Here is a 12,867-nt window from a genome sequence, read left to right on the forward strand (position 1 = left end):
AGAAATTATCTTTTTTATATTTGTTCTTTTCATACACTATTTTTTTAATTATAAAATTCGAGGACGAATCTTTTTTGAAAAGGAGGAGAATGATACATGCTTCAAATGCTCGTGATATAAAGAGTTCAAATATTATTTAGAAGTTATTAGTTTATACTTTTAAAATGTTCAATTTAATTGGATGTATTTTAATTTTTTCAATTTAATTAAATTGGACTTTATATTTATGGGATTAGGATTTCTTTATTTTAACCTAATAAGAGGTTATAAATACATTTTAAACTATTGTAGTAATCATATAGAGTAATTTAAATATTTGAAAAATTCTTTTTAGTTTCATGATGAAACCATGATATGCACAAGTGAGGTTGAGTGAATACCTCTCTTGTTGTATCACGCAATTGGATAGAAGATTGAGTTCGATTCCGAAATTATAGTGTGGGCAAGTTAGATTGAGGAGACTCTTTTTTGTTGTATCAAAAAATTGGGTAGAAAATATAATGATTCTCTATTCAATTTCAACCTATCTTTTTTGTTTTCTATTTTTTATTTTTAATTTCAATTCATCTTTTTCTATTTCAATTTTTATCTTCTTGTTTATCATTAGTTGTTATTTCGTATCATTTGGTATCAGATTTTAAGTATTAGAATAATCTTTATTAATCTATATTTGTTTTTCTTGTGTCCCAAAAAAAGAGTTCCAGTATTTCTCACGTCCTTCCTTATGTTTTTGTCATTTTTGTCTTTTTTTTTTGTGTTTCATTATTATTTTTATCATTCTTGTTGATTTCATTATTTTAAAAAAAAAAATAAAAAAGTATACAATGCAAAAAGAAAAAAAATAGAAATTATCTTTTTTGTATTTATTCTTTTCATCTATTATTTTTTTCAACTACAAGATTCGAAGACGAATATTTTTTGAAGAGGATGAGAATGATACATGCTTCAAATGTTCATAATATGAAGAGTTCAAGTATTATTTGTTTATTTAGTTACTAAATTGAGTTTTATATTTGTGAGCTTATGATTTTGTTTATTTTAAATTAATAAAAGGTTATATAAATATCTCCTAAACTATATAATCATCATATAAAGTAATTAGAGTAGTGTCAAAAGTGTCAAAGTATTTTTAGTTTCGTGATGAAACCATGGTGTTGACAAATGAGGTTGAGTAAGTTTCTCTTTTGTTACATCAGAAAATTTGGTAGAAGGTTAAGTGAATCCATTTAATTCAATTTCTAAATTATGGTGTAAACAAGTTAGGTTGAAGAGTCCATTTTTTGTTGTATCAAGAAATTGGATAAAAAGTAGAGTAATTCTCTTTATATTCAATTTCAACCTATCTTTTTTGTTTTTTTTTTTTCTATTTCAATTCATGTCTTAATTGATACGTGTATTAATTGTAATTAAGATTTAAAAAATTTTTTATTAAAAGACAAAACTATTGTTAAAGAGAAGGTAATATAATAAGCAAATACAGGCACAATGCCATTAAGGCTGCTCTAGAGACAATTGATAGTGGTTGACTACTTTTCCATGCATATTAAGCATTCTGCATTCGTCATGTCGCGGCTAATTTTTCCTTCAGTTTTAAGGGACAGAATGCGAAAAGGCTACTTGTGAATGCTACATATGCGAAGACAGAGGTAGAGTTTGACTATTGGTTTGATATTGTGGACCCAGTTCGCACCCTTATCACCAAACGGCTGGATGGATAGCACATGATGTATACACGTGCGTAAATGCAAATAGTGTCATCACTCGTATCGGCTGGCAGCATTCTAAACCTCTCATGAAACCATGTGTATTGGACTGTCATTTGTTTAACTTTATTTGGCGGCGACAGCTCACCGAATAATTCCTGAAACCACTCTCAAGCTAGTTTGCCATCTTTCATATATTGTTTGAAGTTAGTGAGGTACCCACTAATAGCCTTTCCATCAACAGGCAATCCCAGATGGTACACCACATCCTACAGCATGATAGTACACTCTCTAAATGGCATGTGAAACGTGTGCGTCTCCGGACAAATCAGAACCAACGATTGTTCAACCTAGCCAGATGAACAAACCAATCCTTTTTAAATAAGGTATAATCTGCTCATGCAGAGATATATTCTATTGTCTCTAAACATTGTAGATACACCTACTTAGCTATAACATATCATAAAAATAACCACACCCTAATTAAATTCTAATACATACAAGACTGGAATATAAATTATTATTAAAAATGTCCTAATCCGATGCAAAAATTATATAGTTATAATAAAACTAATCTTTAAGTCGTGATAGCAGAAAAATAATTTAAAAAATCTAATTAATAAATAGTTAACTTACCTATCCAACAAATGTATAAAAACAATTTATCAACAAAATTTTATCTCAATAATTTAATAAAAAATAGTTCAATAAAAATAATTGATAAACAAATTTATGAAAATAATTTATCTAACTAGTACATTAAACCCTAATTCAATACATTATGTATGAAAATAATTTAATCAAAGTACATATATACATATGCGCGTTATCACTCTAATTTTTTAAATATACAAAAACTCCAATAAACATTACGTAATAAAAATGTTTACTTTTATCTATATATTTAAATAGCAAAAGCTTTTACAGTTAAAAGAAAAAAAAACACTAACTTCTTCATTAGACTTTTTCTTTTTAATATTGTATTACTAGAGGGAAAATCCTTCATCATGAACCAAACTGTGTGTTAAACAAAACTATGGTTATTTACAAAACGTCAGTGACGTTTTGTGTTTCTTCAATTAAAATAATAATTTTTTAACAAAACGTCAGTGACGTTTTGTGTTTTAATAATTAAAATAATATTTTTTATTACAAAACGTCAGTAACGTTTTGTTCTTTTATGATTAAAAATTTTTTTTATTACAAAACGTCAGTGACGTTTTGTGCTACTACCACAACTGTATAGAACACCAAAATGATCAAATATTTTTGTATTTCATATTAAAATTATTCATATATAAAAATTTTAGCCTCTTCATTTATGTTTCTAATAATTTAGACAATATCATTGAGCTGATACAACTGATTATCATCGCCTGCCATAGTCTCACTTGTTAGGATTTGGTTGAATTAGTCCCACATTGCTTAGGATAGCAAATGGAGTGGGTGGCCTAGGCTATAAATATGAGGATAAGTTCTCCATTTGTTTTTGCACCAGTCAGAAACACTTTAAGCTTGTATCTGATTTTTCTTTTCCTCTGTACTCCTTTTTAGAGAGTGTTGTGAGGTGTAGTTAGATATTTGCTTTGAGAGAGTGTGGGTGTACTGGGGTGCCGGTGAGAGAAAGAAGTCTATGTGTTGTAACAATTTTCACATAGTGATATTCTCTGGTTGTCATTTGACAACGGCCGTGGTTTTTTCTCCGGTAATTGGAGTTTCCACGTTAAATTCTTGTGTTGTGATTGTGTCTATTTTATTTCTCTGTTAAAGGTGTTTTCTCAAGGGGGAATGGTGTATTATTCCCAACAAGTGGTATCAGAGCTTCGGGTTCGGTGGGATTTATTCTTAGTATGCTCTGTGGTTGCAGCCTAGTCTGACCTTCCACATCAGAAAAGAATTTTGTCCTGTAGCTTGAGGTTGATCTTTGGTTGCTGTTGTTGTTGCTGGAAGGCAGTGTGACACTGTGAGAGTGCAGTTTGGAAAGGTTCTGGCTAAGGAAAGACCTGGTATTTAAGTGTGTCCATTGTGACCCACCTCTCTTTCCTGGGGACCCTTCCTAGTGCATGGTCTACAGTTGAGTTATACTATTCCAGTATACGGTTGCAACAATGTCAAGATATTCAAGTGCTGTGAAGCTTGAAATAGAAAAATTTGATGGAAGAATCAATTTTGGCTTGTGGCAAATACAAGTCAATGATGTGTTGATACAATCAGGTTTGCACAAGGCGTTGAAGGAGAAGATCTCTGGTATGAAAGATAATGTTCTCTAGAAGACAAAAAGTATCCTCATGGTATTACCGCACTGCCATGGATAAGGATAAGTTGTGGCAATCGGGTCCACAATTGCACACGGGCATTGGTTGGCGTTGAGATGCAAGGTGTGTGGCGGAGTTAGGTCGATGGCTGAAGAACTTCCAGGAAAAGCCAATTTGGAAGTTGCACCATGAATTTTCAGCAAGGTTTCGATCTGTACCAAGGCGAAATGCTTGGAGTGGTCTAATTCCAAGTGAGTATACTTTCATGGTGGAGTATGATAGTTCTCTGAACTATGATTGTCGGTATAGACAATGGCAGCAAAGAATTGTCGGTGTTGACAATGGAAGCTGAAGATGTGTGACTATTTCAATCAAGGTGGAGATTGTTAGGATTTGGTTGAATTAGTCCCACATTGCTTAGGATAGCAAATGGAGTGGGTGGCCTAGGCTATAAATATGAGGCTAAGTTCTCCATTTGTTTTTGCACCAGTCAGAAACACTTTAAGCTTGTATCTGATTTTTCTTTTTCTCTGTACTCCTTTTTAGAGAGTGTTGTGAGGTGTAGTTAGATATTTGCTTTGAGAGAGTGTGGGTGTACTGGGGTGCCGGTGAGAGAAAGAAGTCTATGTGTTGTAACAATTTTCACATAGTGATATTCTCTGGTTGTCATTTGACAACGGCCGTGGTTTTTTCTCCGGTAATTGGAGTTTCCACGTTAAATTCTTGTGTTGTGATTGTGTCTATTTTATTTCTCTGTTAAAGGTGTTTTCTCAAGGGGGAATGGTGTATTATTCCCAACATCACTTGAATATAATTTCCTCAAATATGTCCAACTCTCTCCCAACCTCTTCCTTCTTCTTTCATACCAAATGAAACTCTCTCAAATTAAACTCAAGGAGGGTGGTTCTACCAAATGAGAAATTTGCTCCTGGTTATTGTGATTTTATAGTCCATGTGCACATAAATTGCTACACCTCTCTAGCAGATTAGCTGGCACGTCGTTTATGGATAAACCACTACATTCTTTTAAGGTAGCGTTTGTTTTGAGATAGTGGGACAGAGACTGAAAAACTGAGACTTAGTATCATATTTGTTGGTTCAGAGACTGGTACTAAAATTTCTGTCTTTATTCCCAAAATTTCAGTATTTCAGTACTTCCAAAAAGTAGGGACACGGGGGACTAAAATTTTTAGAGATGGAGACTGAAACTTTAATAACATTTTATACCTAAATTACCTTCATTTCAATTAATTAATTCCAATTTTATCTTTTGTACAAATTAAAATTAGAATTTTATTCTTATTTCAATTTCTGTCTCCCACTTTTCACTAAATAGAATACTAAAATTTATTTCAATCTCTGTCTCTCAATCTCAATCTTTCTATTTCTATCTCTCCACCAAACACTGTCTTCATGCTCTCTATCATAAATTGCATTATTCCTCCCGTAATTTACATAAAAATACTAAATTGCTACAATCTATAACGATTTACATAAAAATACCAAAAAAAACACATACGTATAATAGTTTGAAAAAGTTATAATTGTATAATTTCTAAATTCATTTGTTTTAGTTATGTAACTTCCCCTAACTTTTACGTACGAACTAGTATCAGTTCAATAAATTACTATCACTTATATAAATTATAATTGAGTTCTACTTCTACGTAGGTAAGATTCACATATTCACACCGATTTAATACTAATTAATTTATTCTGAGGTGATATACGTATGCTATAGCAAAAGAACAGCACATATCATAGTGATATCATCGGTTTGTAATAAGAGTCAAAATTATTGAATTGAGAGTTTTGTTCAAACATAACTTCCACGAAACCAATTTTTCAGTATACTTCCGGTATAAAGATTCAGTTTTAATTTCTTCGTTAGTTATTCAAAAATCGAAAACGACTATAATGATAATATATAGGTTTAATTAAACTATTAAATAAACTAAAAGCACAAATCATTAAAAAAAATATTTGTATGACTCGATAATTTTGTAATTTATTTATTTTTTATTATTCAATAATTAATTCGTCATAGATCTAAAACTAACTCTATTAACTAAAATTTTAAAAATATTTGCTAACAAAAAATTTAACCAAAATCAATCATAATTTATCTTATTTAGTATTTATTAATTGCTGCAACTATTAATGAATATTAAATAAAGTAAATTTTAGTTGTTTTTTATTGTTGATTAATAAATTATTACATACACAAAATAAGATAATTTTAATTTTATAGAAATTGTAATATTATAAAAATGTTTCATTATGTTTAATTATTTCATTGTAGAAGTTTAATTATTATAGTAGGTAACTAATAATTTCCTAAAAAATATAAATAATAAGTATAAACATACATAAATATTTGGTGATAATTTTTTTTTATTTTCTTACCTTTCATGTTTAGTTATATTTTTATTAGTTATTCTACACAATTTTTTACCATTTTTTACTTTTTATTTATACTGTATTCTTACGAATTAGTCTTTGGCCTGTCAGGTTGAGAAATACCGTGAGCAATAAAAAAATTATTTAAATTTGAGTTGGTAAAATTTTTTGAAAAGAGACTTATGTTTTTTCAAAAACACAATTTTCATTTTGTATTTGATAAATAAAAAAAAAAATTAAGTGCTTGTGCTTGTAACTTTATTAAAAGATAAAAGTACTCTTGAAAATATCTAAAATAAAACTTTTTAAAATAGTTTGTACTTGTTAAAATTAAAAAGTTCAATATAACTTTATACATTAATTAATATCTAAATTTAACTCTTACATTAATATTTATTATAGTATTTTTAAATTTTAAAAATTATTTTATTAAAAATACTTTATTATTGTTTGTGTTTATTAAAAATTATTTTAAATTTAATTTATTAAACATAAATACTATAATTTTTTAAAAAAAAATAACTTTTATAAACTATTTTTAAAAATAAAAATTTTACTAAATTAAATCTAAAATTAATAAAAAAACACATAAGGTATATCAATTTGGTGAATGATTTATCCATTTTAAAAGAAATATACATTCGGGTTGATCAATTCAATAGTACAGAATCTAAAATCTATTATGTGTTGGTTTGTATGACAAGAGAAAAGAAACAAATAAAGAGAAAATAGTAACTAACTTTAGATAAACCATTAATTACCAAAAATAAAAGATAGCTTAAGATATTATATCTCAATTTGATTTACTAACAAATTGCAATACGTAGTCAAAACAAGGAGGATTTTTTAACAAAAATAAAATAAAATAAAATACCGTCATAAATGATTCAGAAGATAGGATTTGCCGAAAAAAATGAGATTTACCGCGTTTTGAAGCACTTATTACTGTTAATTTGGCAATTGCCATTGACTTAGCTGCCGTCAAAAAAGATAAAATAAAAGAAGGAAAGCCACGTGGGTCGATAACAGAGGTTGCCATGGCCCACACGACTATGATACATATCCTCACCACTTCGCTTATAAATACATCTTCTCCTCCTTCACTTCACTCGCTCACATTTATTTTGTTTTCCATTTCCCTAATCTCTCTCTTATCATACAATCAAGTAATACTAGTTTTTGCTAGCTTCTTCAACCATGGCAGGTGGAGGTTTCACCACCAACGGCGGAGGCGCCGTCGACTTCGAGGCCAAGATCACTCCAATAGTCATCATCTCATGCATAATGGCTGCCACCGGAGGCCTTATGTTTGGATATGATGTTGGTGTTTCAGGTAATAATAACTGATCTCTCTCTCTCTCTCTCACATACATCACATTCAACTCCTTTTTAGGTGTGTTCCAATCCTATACATAACCATTTTAACCTCATTTGTTCAACCCATCTTACACGCACCTAATATTATATTTTCAATCCTTCTCAATATATTTATGTGTATTAACTTTTTATGAACAATGTTATAGAACGAAAAGGAACCTTTCATGAACTTTTACGTCTTGGTTTACGTGTCTTGCATCATATTTTTTATGTGATGAATAAGGAACCCGAAAAAACGTGTCTTAGTCGTTGCAAGTGGTTAAAATGCTATTCTCGATCTCAGATGAATTTACGCGCACAATTAGTGGCGTAATATCCTTCTTTCCAAGAAAACGTTTTTTTTTTTTATCTTAAATATGTATGTGTCACTCGGAATCAAATAATTCTATAACGAAATAATATCCTTGATTATATCAATCCAAGATAAGGAGAATACGGTTTAACAGAGCTGGCTTATGAGATTTATGTATAAAAACCAATTTATTAATATCATTTTAAAATTCTTCCAAAAACTAATAATTATTTGACGAAAAAGAGGTTGAATTGATTTTGTCATTTTGATTTATGTTGATGAGTAGTGATTAACATTTACATGTTAATATAAGGTAGGTTCCCAAAATTTCTCAACTACCTAACCTCCGGTCTCCGGATCACCAAACAATTTCGACAAGGATATTTTTGGAATTTCACTTCACTTGTCCTGTGGGTTGTGACCTGTGAGATCAAAACGGCTTACCTTGACCAAACTCACTTTCTAATTATAATGCCTCATATCTCCATTTTCTCTTGTGCTAATAACATGCCTGCCACTGTGCCACCTAAAAGTTTGGTTTGTTTGCTTTTGTACACATTTAATTTCCACAGTCAAACACAATTAAATTACTATGAATTCAATAATTGATGATACTTTATCATTGATTTAACTTTTGTATAATGTAACTTGTGTTTTAGAGCACATTAAAATTATAAATTAAAAATCTTTTTATAAAAAAATTAAAATTTTAATATATTTATTTTATATTCATTAAAAAAATATTTAAAAACTTTTATTAATAATAATTTTATCACATATTAACTAAATCCTTACATAATTAATCAACAATATATTACTAATAATCATTGAGAGCAACTATATCAAATATTATTACATGTATATATAATTAGAATTTAATTTACGTGTGTATCTGTTTATTTTTATTTTAATCAACAAATTTAAATTGGTCTAATATTTACATAAATAAATAGTAACAGTTTAAATATTATCTTATACATATAGTAATTTATTAGAATAAATTAATATTGAATCTCTTAAATTAAAAAATATTATAAAAAATCTTTTATATTAACAGTACAAATAGTCCTTCAAACAAAACTTTTTATGCATGAAATTAAATTAGTATAATTAATATGGGATTGAAATTAATAAATATTTGGAACGAATAATGTAATGATCAGGTGGAGTGACGTCTATGCCCCCATTCTTGAAAAAATTCTTTCCGGCGGTATACAGAAGGACAGTGTTAGAGCAAGGGTTGGACAGTAATTACTGCAAATATGACAACCAGGGCCTACAGCTCTTCACCTCCTCCCTATACCTTGCTGGCCTCACCGCCACCTTCTTTGCCTCTTACACCACTCGTCAGTTGGGAAGAAGGCTCACCATGTTGATGGCCGGTTTCTTCTTCATCGCCGGCGTTGCCTTCAACGCCGCCGCTCAAAACCTTGCCATGCTCATCGTTGGCAGGCTCCTCCTTGGTTGCGGTGTTGGTTTTGCTAACCAGGTAATCTCATTTTATTATTATTCAATATCATTGCTTGTTTATTTCAAAAAGTAACATTGTTGACATTTAATTCCCACGATAACTACTCTTCACGTGATTTGCTACTATGCATAGTTATTATATATTCTTTCGAAATAGAAAATAATTAAACGATGAATCATTGCTGGTACGTATCTGTTTTGCTCAATAAGTGCCGTTCTATAATTTGCTGAAGGGGATTAATTAATTTAGGTATTACTGTATATTGTTCGTTAGATGGTGCCTGATTAAGTGTCTGTATTACTGAAATGTCATCGTGCTTATTTAATTGCTCAAAACTTAATTAGTTGATGTCAGATTCCGTGTCTCTGTCTACCAAAGGGACAAATAATAATTGATTTAGCACGCATTTTATTTTAATTTTGTGTTTCTACATGTAACGTATGCATAATATTATATACAAGGAACATAGACCAACGACGTATGAAAATTACAATGAATTTAAGAATTACAGCTAAAAGGGTAGTGTCATAGAGGGAACAAAGATGAATGTCCCCAAGGTTATGTGATGCACGCAAGTGTATGTGTATAGTTTGAGCTGGAATTTAATTACGCGAGAGTAAAACTTAAAAGTCTTAATTATTCACTTGTTTATGCAACTCGAGTCCCCCAGTCCACCAAACTTATTATGCATATATGCCACTTGGGGGGCCCCTTTCATTCTAATAGTTTATGGAAAAATTCCTACTTTATGATGAGTAGTACTAGGTGTCCCTTTTGACAAAGAAATTAAAGACCCAACCCCAACTCAGTTTCTTTGAATCTACCACACTATATACATTTTTTTAAAGTAATTTTCCGTATTAGAATATTGAAAAGTCTTTAGCCTTTTGCTTTTGAACAGAGGCTTTATTATCAAGTGCATATGCAGTATCTTTTACGGTATACAAATTCCTTTTCTATATTTTCTGCATCGTTGCGTCGTTTCTTGGACTTAAGTTTTGATTCCTTACGTGTACAACTAAAGTACTTTGGTCTATATAATTACTACTAAAAATAAATAAATTAAAATCACTGGCCGTAAACTTAGAAGAATTGAATATCCCTCAATTGTATATCGGAGTGTGTTGACTGGTTTGTGTTTTGAATCTGATTGATGACAGGCGGTGCCAGTGTTTCTTTCTGAGATCGCACCTCCAAGAATTCGTGGAGCATTGAACATACTGTTTCAACTCAACGTTACGATCGGCATTCTCTTTGCTAACCTTGTCAACTATGGCACCAACAAGTAAGTGTTTACTTGCATGGCAATTGGCATAGTAATTTATAAGAAGTTAAAACGAATTGAATGAGATGACGTATGTGTTATAGAAAACAACAACTCATAATATATAAGTCAGAAGAGTAGTCTAACTAGCTAGTTTAATTTCCAAAGTTTTGACATCATTCACGATAATGTTTTCATGAATAGTAGTACAAGTTAGCATAATAGTCCAAAAATGAAATTAAGGTATGGGTGATGGCAGTCAAAATTGCTAATTAGCGTATCTAAGAGATAATGTTGAAATCTAAATAGTGGTCATGTCTTGACTTGTGAGTTGTGAACTTGTGATCACCCTCCCAAACTCTTCCACATGCTTTTACTCCCTAGTGCGCGACATGTGTCAACTTTTTTTTTTGAATTCATTAAACAGGCCTACCCCAGACCTTACTTTTCATGTAAAAAAAAAGGCCCAATGTAGAGGCCCATAGATTCTTTAACATTTTGATATTGATCGGAATGAGTGACACGCAGGATCAAAGGGGGATGGGGATGGAGGCTGTCTCTTGGACTGGCGGGGATCCCAGCACTTCTGCTGACGGTGGGGGCCATACTGGTGGTGGACACTCCCAACAGCCTCATCGAGCGTGGGCGGTTGGATGACGGAAAAGCCGTGCTGAGAAAGATTCGCGGCACCGACAACATTGAAGCTGAGTTCTTGGAGCTGTGTGAGGCCAGCCGTATTGCGAAGCAGGTGAAGCACCCCTTCCGCAACCTCCTCAAGCGCAAAAACCGCCCCCAGATCGTCATTTCCATTGCCCTCCAGGTCATTTCTCATTCCTCATTCACATTGCAATTATTGCAATTGAACCACTTCGTAACGAACTAACTAACTTATGCATGCCTTGTATGTGTTTGTGAAATTGTCCAACAGATATTCCAGCAATTCACAGGCATCAACGCCATCATGTTCTATGCACCAGTGCTCTTCAACACCCTGGGATTCAAGAATGATGCCTCCCTCTACTCTGCTGTCATCACTGGCGCCGTCAATGTGCTCTCCACCGTTGTCTCCATCTACTCCGTCGACAAAATCGGCCGCCGGATGCTCCTCCTTGAGGCTGGTGTTCAGATGTTCCTCTCCCAGGTGGTGATAGCTATCATCCTCGGATTCAAGGTGAAGGACCACTCCGATGACCTCTCAAAGGGCTTTGCCATCTTTGTGGTTGTGATGGTGTGCACCTTCGTGTCCTCCTTTGCGTGGTCGTGGGGTCCTCTTGGATGGCTGATCCCCAGCGAGACCTTCCCATTGGAGACTCGCTCGGCCGGCCAGAGCGTCACGGTTTGCGTCAACTTGCTCTTCACCTTTGTCATTGCGCAGGCCTTCCTCTCTATGCTCTGCCACTTCAAGTTCGGCATCTTCTTGTTCTTCTCCGGCTGGGTTTTGATCATGTCCTGCTTCGTCTTCCTACTTGTGCCCGAGACAAAGGGCGTCCCCATTGAAGAGATGACCAACAGAGTGTGGAAGCAGCATTGGTTCTGGAAGAGGTTCATAGACGATGATGACTATGTTAAGGATGATAAAATAGCAGCAGCCAATAATGGCTTTAATCCCGCTTCCCAGTTGTAAACCATGACTCTTATCATTTCATTCAGTAGGCCTTTTAGAGTGAATGGTTCCATTCCTACGAAAGTATATATTAGTTCTCTTTTCTTTATGCCTGCAGGGCTGCAACATTGTGATGAACACAGTCATAAGCCATTATCCTCTTTTGCAAGCCATATTATTTGTTTAAACATATTCGCCAAATTTTCCGCTTACCAGTTACCACCTCCCCACGCTTTGTTTTTTTAGAAAAAAATATTGTAAATTGTTTCCTAAAGTAGATTGATTTCCTGCTTAAATTATGTTGTGAATGGAGGTCACTACTCACCACATCTTTGTGATTATGATGGAATGAATAGCTTCTTATAATACTTTGTATCTACGCCAATGAGTGTTGCTGCTCCCTTGCATTTTTGGACATAAAGATATACCAACACATGGATGGATATGATGTATAAATCAAAGCAAGTGATATATATGCTCAATTCTCTTCTCATGCGCAAAA

General features: G+C 32.4%; 1 protein-coding gene across 1 annotated transcript; it reads left to right on the forward strand.

Annotated features, from left to right (window-relative positions):
- Positions 1-7,450: 7,450 nt before the first annotated feature.
- LOC130980649 (sugar transport protein 13-like) lies at positions 7,451-12,553 on the forward strand. The gene is made up of 5 exons (XM_057904308.1): positions 7,451-7,691; positions 9,191-9,516; positions 10,659-10,783; positions 11,291-11,582; positions 11,691-12,553. The coding sequence occupies exons 1-5, from the start codon at positions 7,556-7,558 to the stop codon at positions 12,384-12,386; spliced, it is 1,575 nt and encodes a 524-aa protein (XP_057760291.1). The 5' UTR covers positions 7,451-7,555; the 3' UTR covers positions 12,387-12,553.
- The last annotated feature ends 314 nt before the right edge of the window (positions 12,554-12,867 follow it).

The sequence above is a fragment of the Arachis stenosperma genome, chromosome 5 (assembly GCF_014773155.1).
Source record: "Arachis stenosperma cultivar V10309 chromosome 5, arast.V10309.gnm1.PFL2, whole genome shotgun sequence".
NCBI lineage: Eukaryota > Viridiplantae > Streptophyta > Magnoliopsida > Fabales > Fabaceae > Arachis > Arachis stenosperma.

Coding starts and splice junctions, on each gene's coding strand:
- LOC130980649 (XM_057904308.1), top strand. CDS start 7,556: ATGGCAGGTGGAGGTTTCACCACCAACGGCGGAGGCGCCGTCGACTTC. Junction 7,692..9,190: donor ATATGATGTTGGTGTTTCAG/GTAATAATAACT, acceptor TGTAATGATCAG/GTGGAGTGACGTCTATGCCC. Junction 10,784..11,290: donor GTCAACTATGGCACCAACAA/GTAAGTGTTTAC, acceptor AGTGACACGCAG/GATCAAAGGGGGATGGGGAT.